The sequence below is a fragment of the Eleutherodactylus coqui genome, chromosome 7, assembly GCF_035609145.1.
Source record: "Eleutherodactylus coqui strain aEleCoq1 chromosome 7, aEleCoq1.hap1, whole genome shotgun sequence".
NCBI lineage: Eukaryota > Metazoa > Chordata > Amphibia > Anura > Eleutherodactylidae > Eleutherodactylus > Eleutherodactylus coqui.
Genome location: NC_089843.1, coordinates 122,628,665 through 122,650,327, shown reverse-complemented (window position 1 = coordinate 122,650,327; position 21,663 = coordinate 122,628,665). Strand labels below are relative to the sequence as shown.

The 21,663-nt window shown below is 43.4% G+C and overlaps 1 protein-coding gene and 1 pseudogene across 1 annotated transcript; both read left to right on the top strand.

Annotated features, from left to right (window-relative positions):
• The first annotated feature begins 7,397 nt into the window (after positions 1–7,397).
• On the top strand, positions 7,398–8,645 carry LOC136573391 (NAD-dependent protein deacylase sirtuin-6-like; annotated as a pseudogene).
• A 4,069-nt stretch (positions 8,646–12,714) lies between these two features.
• Positions 12,715–20,851, top strand: FGB (fibrinogen beta chain). Its single transcript, XM_066573612.1, has 9 exons — positions 12,715–12,836; positions 12,945–12,965; positions 13,396–13,602; positions 13,853–14,036; positions 17,435–17,662; positions 17,856–17,969; positions 18,411–18,533; positions 19,518–19,803; positions 20,128–20,851. Exons 1-9 carry the CDS (start codon positions 12,747–12,749, stop codon positions 20,354–20,356), a joined length of 1,482 nt encoding a protein of 493 aa, XP_066429709.1. The 5' UTR covers positions 12,715–12,746; the 3' UTR covers positions 20,357–20,851.
• The last annotated feature ends 812 nt before the right edge of the window (positions 20,852–21,663 follow it).

The window sequence follows — 21,663 nt, the reverse complement described above, 5'->3', positions numbered from 1 at the left end:
GGAGTGTACTCAACAACTTCCCAAAGTTTCATGGCGATTGGATGAATGGTGTAGTAGCGCATAAAGGACAAACAGACAGACAGACACGCAGACAGACATACATTCAATTTTATATATATAGACTAGCGTACCCGTCGCGCGTTGCTGCGAAGACAGACATACATACATACATTTCGTTTTTATATATCTAGATGACGGCAGCAGCGACCACTCAGGTTTTATGGTTTCAAGCTGTACGTGTCATTGCATACAGTCTATCTATCTATCTATCTATCTATCTATCTATCTATCTATCTATCTATCTAGGTTATTGCATACAGTCTATCTATCTATCTATCTATGACATCAGGAAATGAGAGAATTGTATTCCGTACGTAAAATTTGAACGCTAATTCTTTGGCGCTTTGAATTGAATAATCGAGTTGGGACCCATTAACTTTTCCTATTTATGACATAATCAATGCTCGTGCCAAATTTCAAGTTTCTATGACATTGGGAAGTGAGAGAATTAAATTCCGTACATAAAATTTGGACGCTAATTCTTTTGCGCTTAGAATTGAATAATCGAGTTGGGATGAGACATAAGGCCTTGCCCATAAGCATTCCCCAACCTCCAAGAACTGAACCTACCTACCTGAATGAGATTTTGTAGGCCGCTGCTTCCCCCTTGCGGGCTGAATAAAATAGCCGTTGGGTGGAACATACAATTTATCCGGCTGCTGTGGCTTCTTAGGAAGATATCCTAGTACTTGTTTACCCACTTCCAACTCCAATGGTAATTGGCTGGCGTGCTCTAGTGGTTCCAAGCTGTGCGTGTCATAATAGAGCCTTAATGACATCACAATGCAGCTTTATAGAACATGTTGGGGCATGTTCAAGGGCGTCCGATGTTGATGACATCAGTGATGACATCACAATAGCAGGTGGCTTACTTATTCGATCTACGTGGGGGGGCGTAACTTTCGACGACGCTCGCGCGCCATTTATCGTAGGATATTTGTACTATGCCTATAATCTTCCCAGGAGTGTACTTAACAACTTCCCAAAGTTTCATGGCGATCGGATGAATGGTGTAGTAGCGCATAAAGGACAAACAGACACGCAGACACGCACGCACGCAGACAGACATACATTCAATTTTATATATATAGATGTGCCACTATTACTAAAGAGGTTGTGTCACCTCAACAAGCAACGTCTAACTTTTGAAACTCCCCTTGATGGGCTGTTAGGTTCGGGCGATACAATGATTGTAATGTTGCTTTAGGACATCTAATGATCGTCATCGGAGTCATGCTACCACCTGCAACCAATCACAAAAAATCTAAACCTGTTAGATTTTTGGTTGCAGGTGGTAAGTCACACACGACTGTCAGCATAGAATTCAATGGGAGCTGCATGCAACAGCAGATCTTTTTTGAAATGCAGGCAAATCACACATATTTTTGGTCGCGCGATTTGGCTGAGATTTGATATTGCACAAGTAAAGTCTTCTTGCAGTCCTACATAGCCACTCTGGCCGTGAATGTCACACAGCCAAAGATCATACTATGACCCTAATGCATTGCATCCTGGTAAAAGGCCATCTTCACATGGGCGTAAGCACAATTGAGCTTGCCTTAGTGAAACATTGTGCTATGAACGAGGCTTTTTTGCGCATGTATTTCACTGTATTTTCATGCATCTCCTTGCATATTGCACACACATCTGCACCCCTCCCCATTGACTTCTATGCAGACCTTTGGTGTGCAAATAAGCAGAAAAATAAAGCTGTGACCGAAATGTGTGAAATACGAAAATGCGAACGAACCCCTCTAAAATCAATGGGTTCTGATCTCAATGCAGGGGTGTGACTATAGAAAATGCAGTTGCACCAAGGCCCAGTAGCCTTAGGGCGCACATAAGGCTTCTCCTCTCCATGTAAGGAGCCCAGTACTATGAATAAAGCATTATAGTTGGGGGCCCTGTTACAGGTTTTGCATTGGGGCCCATAGGCTTCAAGTTACACCCCTATCTGTTATGACTCACAAGTTACTATGATGCATTTAACATTTAAAACTAGCGTGGGTTCTAGTAAGGGTGCTTTCATACAGCGGAATACTCCTTAAAATGCTGTGGAATATTCCACTGTCAAAATCTGCCGAATATTCCAATGTGTGTGAAAGCACCCTAATACTCTCCAAGAGCACATCCCGGGGACTGCGGAGCACGTAGCCATACAGCTCTATCCTGGCCAGGGGTTTAGCTACAGGAGGTGCAGGCATACCAGTGACTAGCGGGCCGTGGAACCTTAGGGTATGTTCGCATCACGTTTCAGTTTCCGTCCCGGGTCACCTCCCATATCTTAAATGCTAGACCGGATTGGAACTGCCTGGTGGAAGAGATGTCCGCCATTCTACAAATCTGCTGAAACGGAGACCAATCGGGCTGTGCTACGTCCGTTTCTGGCATCCTGTGCTGGAAAGAATAATGTAGTGACCAAAAAGTGCTCAACACAGTCACAAAATGTCAATTAGTTATACTTGTCAGTTACAGATATTCACGTTAGTTCTCTGCAATGAATTATCATTTTTTTCCTGCCATACTTTCCGTTTCCTAGTCGGTGGCTCACAGCCAAGCAGGATAGTCCAGCCTTCTTCTTACCTCGTGTGACCTGATATTAACCTTATTTGACCTGATATTAATTGTATGTTGCACAGATTTACATCTGCATCCACTTACACACTTCTTAGCTACTAGATGTTGGTGAAGTTGTTACAAATACAAAGGGTTAAATATTGATAAAGTGACTGCAGAGAACAAGGTGATCTTTGTACGGACATTTGTCCTTCAGACCTCTGTGGACGGAGGAAGGGGCATCGCCCTTGGGACCAGAGAGATTAAAAAAAACAACCATTGCCCTCTGTGATACAATCACACTTTGCAATAGCCGGGGTAAAATAAAATCTGAAGAGATAAATGAAATGTCACAGTTCACATATTGATATAGACATTATTGACAGTAGGCTGACACAATTTTCGGGGAAAAACTGGCATTGTTTTTTCCCAAAAACGCTACAAATTTATATTAGCTGTAAAGGCCCTTTTAGGCACAACGATTTTTGCTCAAAAATCGCTTAAAGCTGTCTTTTGAGCGATAATCGTTGTGTCTAACTGCACTGACATTGTACAGTTTTCGCTAAGTCGTCGCTGATCTTTCAGCATGCTTAGAGATCAGCCATCAGTTATCAGGAATTCACAGCGGGATACAGCTGATACTATTGTTTCAGCTGTATCCTGCTCCTTGATGACAGGCTGGGTATGAAGAACAGAGCGGTCCAGCTGTGTTCTCCATACCCCGCTCGGAGCACTCGGCTGTATAACACCGGGTGCTCCGAGCAGAGAACAGCTGGATGGAGAAGACAAGCGGGGTGTCCCCGTTTGTCTTCTGCATCCTCCGCTTGGAGCGCTTGGCTGTATAACAGCCGGGTGCTCGGAGTGGGGGACAGCTGGATGCAGAAGACAAGCGGTGACACCCCGATTGTCTTCTGCATCCTCCATTTGGAATGCATGTTGATCACTCTCGTTTAAGCGATCACCTTGCGCTGTGAAAAGGCACACGATTATCGCTCAATAATCACTTAAAAGATTTTTTGAGTGATCTGTTACGTGTGCTGCTGGGATCTGTAATTCTAAGCTTCCTAGTAGCACAGCACTCTCAGGGTTAATTGATTACTGTTATGTGTGCTGCTGGGATCTGTAGTTCTAAGCTTCCTAGCAGCACAGCACTCTCAGGGTTAATTGATTGAGCTGGCTGGGTGTGGTACTTCCTGCTAGCCAATCTTTTGGGTCTGTGCTCAATCAATTAACCCTGAGAGTTCTGTGCTGCTAGGAAGCTTAGAACTACAGATCCCAGCAGCACACATAACATGATTATTGTGTCTAAACCAGCCTTAAGGCAAGCTTCACAAGGACAAGAAAACCGCACAAGATATGTGCGTTGAGAGATACACAAATATGAACCTTATTCTTTTGAATAGGGTGCTATACATGAGTGATGTTTTCTTGCATGGCACCGCGATGCAACGCTATGTGGGAAACAAATCGCGGCATGTCCTCTCTCGCACGTGTTCTCACACCGCAGTGCCCACTGTGTTCAACTTAGCCGGCGTCAGCATTGCACCACATGCTAGGTGCATGCGATGCAAGGTCTCCCACTGAAAACAATAGGAGAAACACCGCCAACAGCTGCGGCGGAGGTTCCCTGCAACTTGAAGTGATGCAAGGCTGTTTTTACATCCTGAGGGATTTTCCATGGATGGCGAGGGCGTAGTGATTCATGGCCCAATATCGCCCTCGCTCATGTGATATGCCCTACAAACTGTGCATTTTTGTGCCAGTTTTGTCTTATTGCTGATGCAGTTTTGGGACAAACTCACAGCATACTCAAGGTATGGCTTTTTTTCAGGTGTTTTTTTTTCCATAGGCTTCTCTTTAGGAAAGAAAAATAAACGAAAAAAGTGCCAAATATGTCTTTATAAAAAGAATCTCAAAGCCTCATAAAAATGCACACAATTTGTGGCATCCTTTACAAGCCCAAGAAAAAAAACGCACAAAAATAGTTTGTGCGGAGGAAGCCTTAAAGGCGGTGGTCACCTGTGGAGGGCATTTTTCTTCATTTCTTCATGTATGTTTGGGCTGATAATTATTTTTGCAGTAGAGTGTGATTATAAAATGTAGACTGTTTGTGTTCTGCAGCTTCTACATATCACTGTATAAAGAAACTGCAGTCTAAAGCCGGGCTCACACGAACGAGTCGGATTCCGCATGTGGATTTCCGCAGCGATATATCGTGGAAAGTACTTACAAAGGGTCACAGATACAGTTGTTTTTCTGTGCCTATTTATGCAAAGCACAGCGTATCATCTGCGTGGAAGGAAGATCTCTCGCTCCTCTCCAGCAGGCATTTCGGCTTTTCTATCTATTTTCCTATGAAGTAGTGAGTGTATCCGCCGCTCATGCGCAATGTTAACTCAAACCAATATCATGCTAGAAAAACGGTAATTTTATTTATGTGAGTGTGATGCGTTTTGAAAGAAAAATGCATCACATTGAACACAATCGCGCAAAAATAGGGCGTGCTGCAATTTTTCTGTCTCACAGCATTGCTGCGACCTATTTAAAATAATGGGCTCTTTCTCCGCACCCATGTAGATGCTCTCTTAGGGCTCCAGTCCACAAGCGAATTTTCATTGTGTTCCTCATGGCGATAATCCGGCTGCGGGGAACGCAGTGAACACTCTCCATAGCGTTGCTATGGAAAGCGCAGCCCCCCTGTCCATGAGCGGAGAATCATAGCGATTCTCCGCTTGCGATCGGCAAATAGCAGCATGCTGCGAATTGCTGCAATTCTCCGAGGTGAGCCTATCTGTCAGATAGGCTCACCGTGGAAATCTGTCTGCCGGCTCCTGCCCCCGGGCTACAGCTCCTGCGGCGGAGATTCGCCGCGGGATATCGTAACGCCCGTGGACAGGCAGCCTTAATAGGAGACCCATCATTGTGCTGGACTGACAGAGCCCTCATCTCTTCTCCTCTGCAAGTTCTTACCAGACATTTGAAAAACAAAAGTTGCACAGAACAAGATCGGGTGAATATGGAAGTCGTGCCAGTGGTGTCATGCTGGGTTTTTTTTGTCAAAAAGTGCTAAACCGTCAGTGCTGTTTGGGCCGGTGCGTTGTCGGGATGGAAGAACCCGTCACCTGTTCGCCACAAATCGGGACGTTTTCTCCGTCTATTGCAATGCAAACTTATCAAAACCTTTAAATAAGAACTTGACAGTTTGACCCGAATTACAAATTCTGAGTAACGATCCCTCGCATGAAAGAAACAAATGAGCGTTGTTATCACCTCTGACTTCACTTGCTGTAGGAAGCAGCCATCACAAAATAGGTGAAAGAATGAAAAAAAAATCACTGGAGCCGAACCCACCTTCCCAGGAACGTCAGCCGACTTAGGCCGCCTGCACACGAGTGGAAATTCCGTGGCAGGATTTCCCGCGGAATTTCCACCGCTGGAAGCCTGCATAGGATTACGTTAACAAACGCAATCCTATGCAGACGGCCGCGATTTGTCCGCGCAAAATGTCGCGCGGCAAACAAATTGCAGCATGCTCTATGCACAGAAATGTCACTCACCCGCCGCCAGCTCCAGTCTGCGCATGCGCCGGCTGCCCGGCAAGCCGGCACATCAAACAGCCGGAGCCGGCGGGCGCGGGTGAGTACGCATGGTCCCTGCAGGCGCTCGGGTCGGGTCCCGCGGTGAGAATTCTTGCCGCCGGATCCGACCCGCCCATCTGCAGGCGGTCTTACTGATTCAGAAGGACTCTGCGGACCTCCGCCTAACAGAAGCCTGTACTAGCAATGCCCTACCCACCAAAAGAACACTCCAGTTTCTTTTGGGTACCCCCTCATAAATTAGCTCATAAAAAGTGCAGAGGAAATTTTCCCCCTAAAGGTGTCTATATCCTTTAACCCCTAAATGCTTTAGGACATACAGCTACATCATGGAGGTTAGGGATTTGTATGAAGGGGATTGGGGCTTGATCCTGATGCATACAGTGTGGGTGTCAGATGTTTCTTACAGCCAAAATCCACCCACAAAAGGTCCAATCGGCAGCACCACTGATAAAGCTGTTAAACTTTTAAATACTGATAGCGTTATTTTAAATTCGCCCGATCGATGTTTGGGGGTCCTGAATGGTCCTCCGCAATGAGAACGTATTGTGCGGTTGCCATGGTAGCTGAGGGCCTACTGAACGCCCCCAGGGCTAACATTGCAGACTGCCTATCAAGCCATGCCATTGTAGTGGCTTGAAATATTGCCTGTCAGATTTCGGTATAATGTAATACTATAGTATTACCACATATTGCAGGAACGATCAAACCATCGCAAGTTCTTGTCCCCCATGGGGACGTAAAAAAATGTAAAAATCAGTTTTAAAAAGTTCTAGTAATTATTGTCAAAGGTAATGAAAGTTTTTGCCATATTCATTTATAATAAGGCCTATTTCACACGGGCTACAAAACGCATGTATGTGAAGCGCATGGTTTCCTATGGGTTCTTTCACATGAGAGATGTTTTGTAGCCTGAAAGAACCCATTGGAAGCCATGGGCTTCACATACATGATTTTGTAGCAATGATTTTGTAGCCGTGTGAAAGAGGCCTAAAAGACTCTAAACAGAAAAAAAATGTATCGCTGCATTCATAAAAGTCTGATCTATTTAAGTAACGCATTATTTACCCCGCACGGTGAATGTTGTCAGAGGAAAAAAACACCAGAATTGTGCTTCTTCAGTCACCCAGTCTCCAAGATAAAATAGCAACTATAGCCCGTGACGTCACACCTACTATGCGCGGCTCCATTGTAAGCGGCGGAGCAGCAGGCGGGGATGTCTGTGAACTACGCGGCCGGCCTGTCCGCCTATGCCGATAAGGAGTGTTGCGGGCTGCCGGAGATTTTTGACTCTCCAGAAGAGTTGCATCAGAAAGTCAAGGAACTTGCTGATATGATTCGGAAAGCCTCATATGTGGTTGTCCATACGGGGGCCGGGATAAGCACTTCATGCGGGATCCCCGACTTAATGGTCCTAATGGTGTGTGGACATTGGAGGAAAAGGGCTTAAATCCGAAATTTGACACAACGTTTGAAACGGCTCAACCATCTGCAACGCACATGGGACTTCTACAGCTGCAGAGAGTTGGAATCCTGAAGTTTTTGGTCAGCCAGAATGTAGATGGCTTACACGTAAGATCCGGATTCCCCAGAGATTACCTGGCGGAGCTTCATGGGAACATGTTCGTGGAGGAATGTATGAAATGTGGCAAACAGTATGTCCGTGATGATGTGGTTGGGACCATGGGCCTGAAGCCCACCGGCAGACTATGTGATGTTCCTAAAGTGAGAGGCCTACGAGCGTGCAGGGGGAAGCTGACTGATACGATCTTGGATTGGGAGGACGCTCTGCCGGATAAAGACCTGACGCTCGCGCATGAAGCCTGCAGAAAAGCCGATCTGGCCATCACGCTGGGAACGTCTCTTCAGATTAAACCCAGTGGGAATCTTCCTCTGTTGACCAAGCGCATGGGTGGGAAACTTGTCATCGTGAATCTGCAGCCAACCAAACATGATCGTTACGGTGACCTGCACATTCATGGATACGTGGATGAAGTAATGACGCCGTTAATGCAGCATCTCGGTCTTGAAATTCCTGTGTGGAGCGGTCCACCAACTAAACTAGAATCAAAAGAGGAGGCCGGTGACCACCCGATAGACTGCAATGGGGATTCAGGCTCTGCACATATTAAAAAGGAGGAAAAGGACGATTGTATTGAGGAGAAGCCGCACCTGCCAAAAAGGGCGAAGGTGGAGGCGACAATTACATGAATCTGGATAAACAGCCGCTGAAAGAAGTTCTCGCTGAAGGGATAATTTGAAGCTCAGACATCTTTAGACTTATAAGAAATGATCAAAGTGCATTGGAATTGGAGCAGAACGGGGCGTTCACAAGGATTGTCCAATCTCCCAGCGGGCTGTCCTGTACATGGCCTTACATTGTACATTCATCGGGGTGTTTAGTTTCAGGATTTTCTAAACTATTCTACTGTAAATATCCGTTTTGTATAAGGAAAAAAAAAAAAAAATAGCAACTATAGGATGTCCCGCAAAATACGAGTCATCTTGTGGAATAACTCGGCAAATTCTAATTCGCAGCTACTATCATTTAGATTGTGTAGCTACTGTATATTCATCTCTGCACTGCTGCCATGCACCAGATCTAGTTGTTTGATGCAGGACATCCTGTAGTTTCCGTTGGTACCATTCTGGAGTACATACAACTCTTTGATTGCTTTTTAATATATTTTTTCTTTGAGACGAGGTGACCAAAAAAGCGCACATCTGGAGTTCTTTATTTTTTTCCCTGACAACGTTCACTGTGTGGGGTAAATAATGCGTTATCTTGATAGAACAGACTTTTATGGATGCAGTGATACCAAACATGTATTTTTGTTTTATTATTTAGATGCCAACGTTTTTTTTATAATTTTTTTTTCTTATTCTTATGGTGAATCCCACACCAAAATCTGCATTAAAAACCATGTCAAAATCTGCACCAAATGGTGCCGATTTTGATGCAGACCTTCAGCTGTCCTCAGTGGTCGTTCCGCAGCGGATCTACCCCTGTGTGAACATGTCTCCAGAGTTGTACTTCTAACAAATCTGCAATGAGGTTATACTGTTTAATTGTTTATCTGCCACATTTGGATTGTAAATGTAATACTGTTTATAAACCAATGGAGGTGCTACACTTGGGAGGTGTCAGATCGATTAGGGTGGATGAAGCAGATTAACGCCTGCACAACAGTAGCGTATATGTGCGCAATCCATTCATGTCATGTTAACATATAGTTCATTCTAGCAGGACTGATGACCTTTGTACTGGTTTGATTTGCTGAGCAAATTGACTTTGGGACATCCCTGTGCCCCGCTCCTGCCTCTGCTCTGACAAGACATAGAATTCTATCAGATCTGTTTGTTCCTTATTTTTGGGAAACGTGTTCATTTCAAAGCTATGCATAGTAATGCATACCAACTTACCCAAAACACATTGCGTCAAGTAATGACCAGAACATGAAGAGTTTCCACACTGAATCACACATTTAGTGGTCGTTCTGGAGCCAAACACAGCAGTGGATGCTAAAAGAAGAATTATCAGTCTTTCCTTTATACTTTTCCTTCTCCTTAACCCCTTAATGACATGGCCTATTTTGGGCTTAAGGACGCTACGATTTTTGGCGGATTTTCATCTCCATTTTTCAAAAGCCATAACGTTTTTACTTTTGTGTCGACGCGGCCGTATAAGGGCTTGTTTTTTGTGTGGTGAACTGTAGTTTTTATTGGTGCCACTTTTGTGTACACAGACTATATTGTAAAACCTTTATTATTTTTTTATGATATCAGGGAGAGAAAATGCATCAATTCTGCCATGGATTTTTTTGTTTTTTTTTTACAGCGATAATCATGCAGCATAAATGACACAATACATTTTTTCTGCGGGTCCGTACGGTAACAACGATACCAAAATTCTTATTTTTTTTAGGTTTTCCACCTTTCTGCAATAAAAACCCATTTTTGGAAATCTTTTTTTTTCTAAATCGCTGCATTCAAAGTCCTGTAACTAATGATGCGCCTATTGAAAAGATAGAACTTTTGCATGTCCGCTCAGATGAGCAGATAGTAATTTTGATTTCCTCAAGCACATTTAAAATCGCAGCAAGTTCTATTTTTGTGCAGAATCCACACGAACGGCCCCTATTGAAGTCAATAGAAGTCGTTGACCCGCAGACCATCCACAATTCTCATTGCGGATAGACTGCAGGTACCTGCATCTTCGCCTAGTGACGGCATGGGAAAAACAGATATTTACAAAAAAATATATGTACTGCGCATGACCAACGGCGAACATCTGTAGTCATTCGCAGTACAGAAATGACAGGTACGCAGGGTCACCGGCTGGGGTCACAGCTGTATTCCACTGCAGATTCCCGCATGTGGAATCCGGCTCATTCATGTGCAGCCAGCCTTATGCCGACTGCGAAATCTCGCAGCAGAATCAAACCCAGTGTCCCCGCGGTGAGCCCGACTTGCCTGTCCGGCGTCTTCTCTCTGCTCTGCGGATGTGCCAGCTGGTGCACCGCCAGACATGCACAGTGCAGAGAGTTGAGCCAGCGATAACTCAAATCCAATGCGACTTGCAGCAAGACGGACGGCTTGCATTGACTGCAATGGAAGCTGTCTGTGCGAGGCCCGCACACCAGAATAGGATAGGCTGCGATTAGTCCCCGTGAGCGGAAAATTGTAGTTGATTTTTGCTCATGGAAAATTGTTTTCCTTGCATGTCCTATGGGGAGTATTTGTTGCCGTATCCGGAGGCGGACGGTCACTCCGGATCCCGCAGTGCAAATACGGCCGTGGGCATTGGTCCTTAATGGGATTGAATAAAATCTTTTTCGTCATATTGCATAAAAATAAAAGCAACTAAGTAAATGATTGAATTGCTCTATCAGTAATTTTCACTATAGCTGCCCGTAAATGTTATGAATAGAGATGAGCGAGCATGCTCGCTAAGGGCAATTACTCGATCGAGTATTGTCCTTAGCGAGTACCTGCCCGCTCTGAAGAAAAGGTTCAGCTGCCGGTGGGCGCGGGGAGTGGCGGAGAGAGGGGCGAGGAACGGAGGGGAGATCTCTCTCTCCCCAGCGCTCCCCCCTGCTCACTGCCGCAACTCACCTCTCTCCCGCGACCAGCAGCCGAACCTTTTCTTCTGAGTGGGCAGGTACTCGCTAAGGACAATGCTCGATCGAGCAATTGTCCTTAGCGAGTATGCTCGCTCATCTCTAGTTATGAAATGATAATGATCATCATGATCATCTTTAGTATCAAGACAATCAGATACTGTATGACCAAGTGAGCCTCTGAATCATAGAAGGAACATTTTGACTAGAAGGTGTTTGTCAAGTGAATCTCTGAATGGCTTGAGAAAGGCTCCGTTGCTGGTGCATCTTGTCTCCATCAGAAGTATGGGTGGAGACATGAGTGTAGCCAGGTTGAGATGCAGGTGACGGGTAGGTGACGCCCACAGGTGCTGATTGGCTGAGTACCCTCTGTCCTCTCCGTAACCTGGCCGCTGTCAGGGTGCTATTCCGCTCCCATCTCCCCAGCCGACCCCCCTGTAACTTTCACCCTGGGCTCTCCTCTCCATAAGGCTCTCATTTCCCTTCCAAACCCCACTGTCTGTGTCGCATGTGCCGTGGGGACCCTGTTGTCACAGTTCCTTTTAATATGTGTCAGGGCTCACGAACCCGCTGTGACTGTTCCCGGCCTTCCATCTCCGCTGTCATTGTCATCCCCAGGCACCCTCCCAACTCCGCTGCCGGCACTGCTGTCACTTCCCTCCACCCCCGCTGCCGCCCTCCCCTCCTCTGTGCTGGCAATGGCTGGATGCATAGATGGATGTCCGGCTCACATCACTGTCTTCTGCGGCTGGGCCTGAAGGTAGCCAATTGGCAGTTGTGGGCGTTTCCTATAACTCTACCAGGACATACCCATGTCTCCATGCATAGTTCCGGTGGAGACAAGATGCACCAGCACTGAAGGCTCCTTCGTGAGCAGAAAAGTTGTAATGGATGAATAAAACTGGATCATGGATTTGGAGTGCTGCTTCTCTCTTTGTTTTTGCTCAGTTGAACTTCTACATCCGTTTATCACTCACGTTTTCATGGTTGTTGACCATTATGGGAACTTGTTTATCATAATCAGATGATTTAGAAGTCACTATGAGGCCCATTGTACATACTGGATGCCAATTTTTAGTTTATGATCAAGAGCATTTCTATGACTCATGTTTTTATTTTCAGAGACACAACAAAGTATTTCTGGTAAAATTGTTACACCTGTCATTAATAGAAAACCATAGTTTAGCAATCTTACAAAACATCACAGTAGGTCTTTTGCAACTCCAGTGATATCAGTGAGTCCACCTACACATCCAAGCAGATAGTTCCCATAAGTGATAGCATTGGTTACCTATTAACGCTACCGCAGTCTATGTGCAATGGTGATCCTATCAGAGCACACTAGGCGTCCTATGTCAATACCTGAAGGCAGTATAAAAGGATCTTACAACCAGAGAGGCTATCACAGCTAAGAATGGCTAGATTACTGAGGGTGGTTGTGTTATTAGTCCTCTGCACCACTGCAGTGTGGTGTACCAGTGATTACGATGATGACGATGATGGGGTAATTACATAGTATAATTATACCTAATAATATTTTTGCTGATTGCATTAAACTACCTAAATTTAGGATGTTTAATCATTTTAACTCTTGTTTTCTTTTTGTTTGCAGGAAGAAGGAACAGGAGGAAACGTAATAATGCATTTATATTACTACACTTATATCATTTCTTACACTTTATTACATGCAACTTACAATTTTATCTAAGAGGCATTTCTATAAAATATATATAGACCCAGATGCTATTGGAAATCATTTATGGGGGTGCATCTATATTTTATACCTATATTGTGCTTTTAACCCATTGAAACCCATTGAGAATAAACATTACCAAACACTCTAGCCACCAAATGTAATGTAATAGTATGAATCTTTATTTTATGTTAAGTATATAGTGCAATTTCTCTTTAATTCCAGCAATGTTCACTGTGATATTAGCTACAAATTCATGATATAGGAGTTGTAAGCATGAACAAAACAATACCCGCATGGCTTTCTATCTATGAAATGTATTTGTATTGGTGTTAGAAACTATATGCTGATATATCATGTATATTTACAGAAGACAGAATCATCGGTTGATGCAAGAGGACATCGGCCACTCTCTAGAGGACAAGCACTAACTCCCACCAGACGACCTCCTCCACCACCAGTCAGCGGAGGTGGTGGCTACAGAGCACGTCCAACCAAAGCTCCAGCCAAAGGACAGCAGAAAGTACCCGAAGTGTTTCCTGAAAGTGGAGGCTGCAAACATCTAGAGGAGGAGATGGTAGAATCGCCTTATTATGACTATAGGGCAGAAAAAAATAACATTAGAAAGAAGTTAAAGAAGGGTTAATATCTGGTTGTGGGGAGTCCTATTAAGCCTATTATAGTGACTTAATGACGAAACATATGCCTAAGGATAGTGATAGATTTTGGAAATGTTACAATAACTTCGTTAATTGTGACAAGTAATTTTTGGAGTAAATTTCTCATTTTCTTTGATACATAACAATTCATGTCTTTCATTCTTTCAGGGAGTGTTATGCCCCACTGGTTGTGAATTACGTACCAGTCTTCTGAAGCAAGAGAGGAATGTCAAAAGCTCTATAGATCTCATTCGTCCCAGGCTGCAGTCACTTTCTCATTCCTCAACCAATATATTCCATTACGCCTCTCTACTTGAAGAGAAATTCAAACAACGAGATGAGCTCAAGAGAGGTAGATGTTCTACTGCTTCTCAGCTTAAAGTGGTTGTCCCGCGGCAGCAAGTGGGTCTATACACTTCTGTATGGCCATAATAATGCACTTTGTAATGTACATTGTGCATTAATTATGAGCCATACAGAAGTTATAAAAAGTTTTATACTTACCTGCTCCGTTGCTAGCGTCCTCGTTCCCATGGAGCCGACTAATTTTCGCCCTCCGATGGCCAAATTAGCCGCGCTTGCGCAGTCCGGGTCTTCTGCTCTCTTCAATGGAGCCGCTCGTGTAGAATGCCGGCTCCGTGTAGCTCCGCCCCGTCACGTGCCGATTCCAGCCAATCAGGAGTCTGGAATCGGCAATGGACCGCACAGAAGCCCTGCGGTCCACGGAGACAGAGGATCCCGGCGGCCATCTTCAGCAGGTAAGTATGAAGACGCCGGACCGCCGGGATTCAGGTAAGCGCTGTGCGGGTTGTTTTTTTAACCCCTGCATCGGGGTTGTCTCGCGCCGAACGGGGGGGGGGGGGTTAAAAAAAAAAAAAACCCGTTTCGGCGCGGGACAACCCCTTTAAATCTCTTAACACTTAGATAGCATAGCAATACTGCTTAATGGACATTACAATTGTACATTTTCACTTGTGTTAATTAGGATTACTAACTTCTTCACTGTATGGTTGGATCTAGAGATCCAATAACGCGTTGTGCTTAGGTCGGATTCCACATGTGGATTTCCACAGTGGAAGACCTGCAATCATTTGCGGAAAGTAATTACGAATGATCGTGGAAGATGCAAACGTCTTTTCACGTAGATGTACGGTATGCACAGTGCATAATCCGCGTGGAAGAAAGCTCTCTTTTTACCCTCCAGCCGGTATTCCGGTTTTTCTATCTATTTTCCTTTGAAGTTGCAAGTGTTTACACTGCTCATGCACAATGTTATTTGCGTATGGGCGATGGAACACTTGCATCCATTGACTTGGTGGAATGGGCGGTAAAATGGAGCATGCTGCAAGTTTTCTTCCACTTGCAGAATACGCAATTTGTATCCGCAAGTGTGAAGAAAAAAGCAAAAATGCATGCCTTTCAATGCTTGCGTTTTACCGCAGATCTCTCACATAGACGGCGATCGCGGAATCCGCAATCCAAATCTGCCCGTGTGAGCCCGGCATTATGGAAAACATCGCCATGTAGGAAAACACACATACGTTAGCAAGGAAAATATTATTATTTTACCATTTTAGGCTCATAGAAACTCCACAAAAGCCCTTTAATGCTGGTGATCTAGTTAGAGGTAGCCATTTCCATGGTTGCAAATATTCCACTGCATCGCTACATGTAAATCTACTATCAATGACTTGAAAACCTTCAGTAGTGACTTAAACAGCTACTGTGGAAGCATATTTAATGACTGTCCCTACCAATAAACCCTACTTTTTAGAACCATAGATATAATCCATGTTAGACAGGGAAACCCAGGACCCACCAGGAAAATTGTGGGGGCCCACTACACAGCTACATGAAAATATCCCCCGATTCTCAATCACAAATTTCCATTTACCACATTCTCCATACAAATCAATGGAAAGTGGCTGCATTGGCAAGTAGCCCTATTTCCACTGAAGTATATGGAGAATGCAGTGGGCAGAGCTTCAGCCCATATGTGCACAGCTCATGCGAGGGGGAGTGTGTGGGGAGGCCAGGGGGGGCACCCTAGTTCGGGGCTCACTGGGGATCCAGCTGTTCTCCTGTGGGCAAGTCAGAGCCTGGCTATAATAATTATTGTTCATCATGATCATTGGTGTTATTTTAGTTATTAAGAAGGTTTTTAGTATCTCTGTAACTAAAAATTTCATTATTAGCTAATAGAGATGAGCGAGCATACTCGTTAAGGCGATTCACTCGAGAGGGCATCGCCTTTTTCGAGTAACTGCTGGTTCATCCCTGAAGATTCAGGGGGGGCGCAGGGCCGCGGAGGGAGGGTTTACGGGGGGAGAGTAAGAGAGATCTCTCTCTCCCTCCTGATCCCCTCCACAACCCCCCGCTTACCCCCACGGCCCCCCCGAATCTTCAGGGACGAGCCAGCAGTTACTCGAAAAAGGTGATGCTCTAACCTCTTAGAATATAGCATTTTGGGGTGAAATCCCTGCTTCTAACATATAGGTTTTACTGGCAGTTTTTCATGCAGTTTTGGAAGCCAGAACCAGAATTTTGGAAGTGGATTTGCAGATAATGGTAAATATAAAAGATCCACTTGCTAGATCCACTTCTGGCTTTGGCTCAAAATGCAGTATGGAAAACTGCAGTGCAATGATGGCTTGAAAATTATCCTTAAAGGGGTTGTCTAGGATTCAAATTTTTTATGGCTGGGTAATGTTGTGAAAGTAAAAAGCCATAATCCTCTGGAGCTTTGGTACCCGCTGTACAGAAGCTGCAAGAAACCAGCTGTAGTCACATAACATTCATTGTGCACGTGAACATTCTGAATCCTGATCATTCAGAAACACTGCTGAAGCATGTGACTGGTGAGCAATAAATGGAATATAACTGTACTCAGCTTTTTCTATGTTTGGTGTGGTGAAGACTGGAGCTCCAGTGCTGGATGCAGAACTACTGAAGAAAGCGAGCATGCCTTTTTTCTTTCTTTTATAACATTCCATGGCCGTAAAAAAAAAAAATTGGGTACTGGAAAACCCCTTTAAGGATAATCTTTAAGTTTTTTTTCTCAGCCAGCTAATTCATCCTGTATAATTAAATTGGTATCAGTAAAAGAGTGTAGCCATACTTGTTGGTTTTAAACTGTAAATATTAAAGGATTTTCCCACAACTTAAAATGGCTTCACAGCCATTCTGTCCTTCCTGGTTGCTGACCATGACATGTGACTGCTGCAGCCAATCACTGGCCACATCTACAGCCAGTGATTGGCTGCAGCAGTCACAGTCCTGGTCAGCAACAACCAGGAAAGACAGAATGGCTGTGAAGCAATTTTAAGTTGTGGGAAAACCCCTTTATGGTATGTTTACACATGGATGAATTGGTGATGATTTCCCACAACGGAACATCTATGTCAAAAACAGTGCCGATTTTGACACAGATTTTAGTGCAGATTGGCAGCAGAATTCACCCCTTCACTTGAAAGGTTGAAATCTGCTGCGGATTTCCACACCACAAACTGCATCATAATCTACATCAAGCGGTGCAGACTTTGATGTGGTTTTTGGCGCGGACCCACAGCATAAAATATATTGCAAATCCACTTTAAAATCTGCAACGTATGAACGTACCCTTTAGATTATTTTCCCTTTACCAATCCCTGCTGTTTGTCATGTCCCAAACAACCGACGAGAAGATATTTTCATTGATTTTGTAGAGCCTTGAGCAATACCTCACGTAAATGTCAAATATTTCCTTTTCAGAAAACGAGAATGCCATTAATCAATACGGTGTAGATCTGGAGGAACAACACGTTTATATCAAGGAAAATCTGGATACCAATATTCCATCCAATATCCGCATCCTCCGCCAAGTACTGGAGAATCTAAGGTCTAAAATCCAGAAGCTGGAAGCCACAATTTCCTCCCAGGTGGAGAACTGCAGAACTCCTTGTGCTACAACACGCAACATTCCAGTGGTATCTGGCAAAGGTAAATAGTCTACTACTTCTCACATTTGCATCCGGCTGTGAAAGCAATACAAGGCTCAGTAATTAAGATGAGCAATAGAGAGTCTCAAATAGTCCAATTAGTTTTCAAAGGTCTACATGCATTTTATACATTCCAGAACTTTTTCCTTGCTGTTCACTGGCAACTTATTGTTTCACTTCATATATAATTACAGAGTGTGAAGAAATCTACAGGAAAGGTGGGGAGACTTCGGAGATGTATCTTATACAGCCAGATGGATTCTTCAGACCGTACAGAGTTTACTGTGATATGACCACACAAGATGGTGGTAAGCATGCCAGTAATACTAAAACTTCTGTAACTAGTAGATAGCCACAAGGGAAAATCGTTCAACAACCAAGGAAAACCATGTAGGTGGGGTTTCCTTTAAAAAGATCTAAAAAAAAATCGATTGGATTTATATCACATTTCCAATAAAATTCAGAACAGGCTTCCTCCTCATTAAGACATTTTACTTATGCCAATTACTGGTAGTTTAGTGGTCTATAGCCTATCTGGTCAATAAAATATGATAGATATCATTGATCATGATTAGTGACTTCCACAGTCCTGCAAAAGATATTGGGTGTGAATTCCCAGCATTCTTTTAGAAGTGATTGAGAGAGTTATTTTTTAATGTATTTCTTAAGTTGACATATACTACTAGCCTGAATGTTGTATAGAGCCCGCTTATACAATGCAGAAATGAACAGAATGACAATATTTTTAGGATGGACCTTAATCCAAAACAGACAAGATGGCACTGTTAACTTTGGAAGGACATGGGATTCCTATAAGAATGGATTTGGAAATATTGCTATCGATGGAGGAAAAGGAATCGGCGACGCACCAGGTATATTTCAGTTGCATCTACTGGTATGGTTACCGATTGCACAAATGCAAAAAACAGTAAAATTGTGGTTGGTAAGTTTTATTCCAATCGAGAGTAAATCTTTGGCCACCTCTTCGTTATTATCTAACAATTTCTCATTTTTAGGTCAGTCGAGGGTCCCAAATGCTAGAACCCTGTTGATTAGACCTTCAACCAATGCCCCTTTTTCGTCGTTCAGTCATTGGCTGTGTTTAAACTGAACGATTGTTCAATTTCGCTAATTTGAATTATTTTCTGAACGATAATCGCTCAGTCTAAACGCACCATAAGACATATATACTTCATTCAAGAAAACAGAAAGCCAATGAACATACATATACATGTTTTATGGGGGCAGTGCCATAGCAGTGGGGGATCTAGTTTCCCATTGCTTCAATCAATCAGTAGAATACTAGCTGTTTTATGACAGCCTACATTTACTACCCCACCGGCTACCAAAAAAGATAGACTTTATTGTGTTGAGAGTTTTACAGGGTAGCAGTGGATCCCTAATATATGATGAATCCATAGGATAGGTCATCAGTAGCTGATCGTCAGGGGTCTGCTGCCCAGAACCCCAGATGATCTGCTGTTCGATGGGCCAGCTGTCACGCTGTACATAACAGAAAGCAGATAACTTCATATATTGTATACTAGCCTAGTGTGGTACTGTAGGCACAGCTCCAATAGAAGTAAATAGGAGCTGTGCCTGCAATACTACACCAGGCCACTGCACATTGTACGGAGCTATCTGGTTCCTGCTCTATACATGGTGATAGCTCGCCCAGTGAACAGCTGATTGGTTCCTGGCAGGTGGTAGATCCCCACCAATCAGCTATTGATGACCTATCCTGTGGATAGGTCATACATTTCTAACAACTGAAAAAGCCCTTTAAGTAAAAAGAAATGGTATGAGAATATATGAAGGCACTTCATGCAATTTCTGTAATGTCTGACTTTCTTCAGGTGAATACTGGCTGGGTAATGAGAGAATTAGCCAGCTTACTAACCTCGGACCCACAGAAGCTTTGATTGAAATGCAAGACTGGGATGGCAACAAAGTTTCAGCCAGATATTCTGGTTTCACCGTGCAAAATGAGGCGAATAAATATCAGCTCTCTGTCAGCGGTTACAGCGGTAATGCCGGGAATGCACTCATGGAAGGAGCTTCAGAACTGAAAGGAGAAAACAGAACCATGACGATACACAATGGCATGTTCTTCAGCACTCATGACAGAGACAATGATGGCTGGTATGTATGGCAAATACCTTGTAACCCTTCATTTCCTATCAAACTGTGATCTATAGCCTCATCCATAATTTCCAAGATAGCTAATAACTATATTAACACTTTGCCCAAAGTCATATTCATTCTGTACATGCAAACCTTTAGATGGTTCAACTTGCACCTTACTGCAAGTTTCCCAACTCGTTTGTGGGTTGCCCAGTGGGTAACAGGAAAACATTACAGATCCAAATGGCAATATCCCTTCTCTATGAATCCGGATATTGCTGTTATATAATTTATATAATATTCATGTTTTCATACTCATCAAAAGTAATGTTTTATTTCTAGGTTAAACGCAGATCCAAACAAACAATGCGCCAAAGAAGATGGTGGTGGATGGTGGTACAACAGATGCCATTCTGCTAATCCTAATGGCAGATATTACTGGGGTGGGCATTACACATATGATATGGCAAAACATGGCACAGATGATGGTGTTGTATGGATGAACTGGAAGAGATCCTGGTATTCAATGAAGATGATGAGCATAAAGATCCGGCCATTCTTTAGCAATTAACATGCAATTTGGTGACTGAAACAGCAAGATACCAGCCTATGAGGTGCTGAAAGACATCATCAAACACATGAAAAAACACTTTAGGTCACTTATCAGAATAATGATCTATGAACCATTCTAGGATCATTTACTAGAAACATAACTATCTGCATAATATATGAGACACAACATCTTACACTCGGGTTCTTCAACCTACAAGGTTGTCTGCAATAGAAAGAATAAGCAAGAGATTTGTTAACGCTTTACAACCCAGTGCGATCTCATTGTAGCCCTTCAGTAAGAAGTGAAATGGGCCTTGTTGACGCCTTGTTTTCTTATTTATGAATGAATATTTGATTTTCTATCTAGCTGTTAGCAAATCTACTAACTGATGACAACTCTGGCCGTGACACAAGAATGAATATATTGATGAGCAGATTAATAAGTGCAACATGTTGTTATGGTGATATGACTTAAAAGCTGTGTACCAATAAAGATGCTGAAGTTTAGTCTAAAGTGATTGATTTCTGGTTTGTTCTGGGAGGAACACATTAAAAGGTCTATGTTTATGGAGAGGAAAATATTATATTTCTATCCAAAATCTTAAATTGAACATATTTTAGTAAATCACAAATTGGAGCAGCTGGGAGTGCTGGGTTGTAATTGGTAACAATGTTATATTCCACGTACAGTCTTACTGGCATTTTTCTATTTTTTTTTATGTTGGTGAGCATTTTTTGCAAAACTGTTAACAGTGTGTGCAGGTTTTTGGTTGCCACTCATGAGGTGGTTTTACACCTGCACTTGGGGTTCTGCTTCCCTGCTCAGTTCTGGGAGCAGGAAAGGGGAATCCCCGTGACTGAACAGCTATGTCTCTGGATGGAACCGAACAGCGCCGGACAGACCCTATTGGCTATAATGGGGTCCACCTGCTTTCCGCCCAGCTGCCCGGCTTTTGGATGGAAGAAAAAGTGATGCATGCAGTATTTTGTGCTGGATCTGTGATGGGACCTGTGGTCGAAGGGTTCTAACGCAGATGTGGATCGGCCTTAGCTTAGCTGAGACTGCCAATACAGTAAAGTAAAACTGACACCTTGTTTATAATAGAACATGCTGATATAACCGTTTTTAGCAATTGATGGTTAAACTAAAAGGTACCAACCAATGTGGCTGCACTTCCAGTTACCACTTAACTAAACAAAAAACTGTCACATTTCTAAACATAATTAACAAACATCTGTTTTACTTATATTTGCCCAATATAAAGTCCCTTATATGAAACACTAATGTAATAATCTATTTCTTGTGAAACATATAGAATTAGTTAT

What these genes read in the sequence shown, in the direction of transcription:
- FGB (XM_066573612.1), top strand. Translation starts at nt 12,747, where the DNA reads ATGGCTAGATTACTGAGGGTGGTTGTGTTATTAGTCCTCTGCACCACT. An exon ending in AAGAAGGAACAGGAGGAAAC is followed by an intron (nt 12,966 to 13,395) that starts GTAATAATGCAT and finishes GTATATTTACAG; the next exon opens with AAGACAGAATCATCGGTTGA. An exon ending in ACGAGATGAGCTCAAGAGAG is followed by an intron (nt 14,037 to 17,434) that starts GTAGATGTTCTA and finishes TTTCCTTTTCAG; the next exon opens with AAAACGAGAATGCCATTAAT.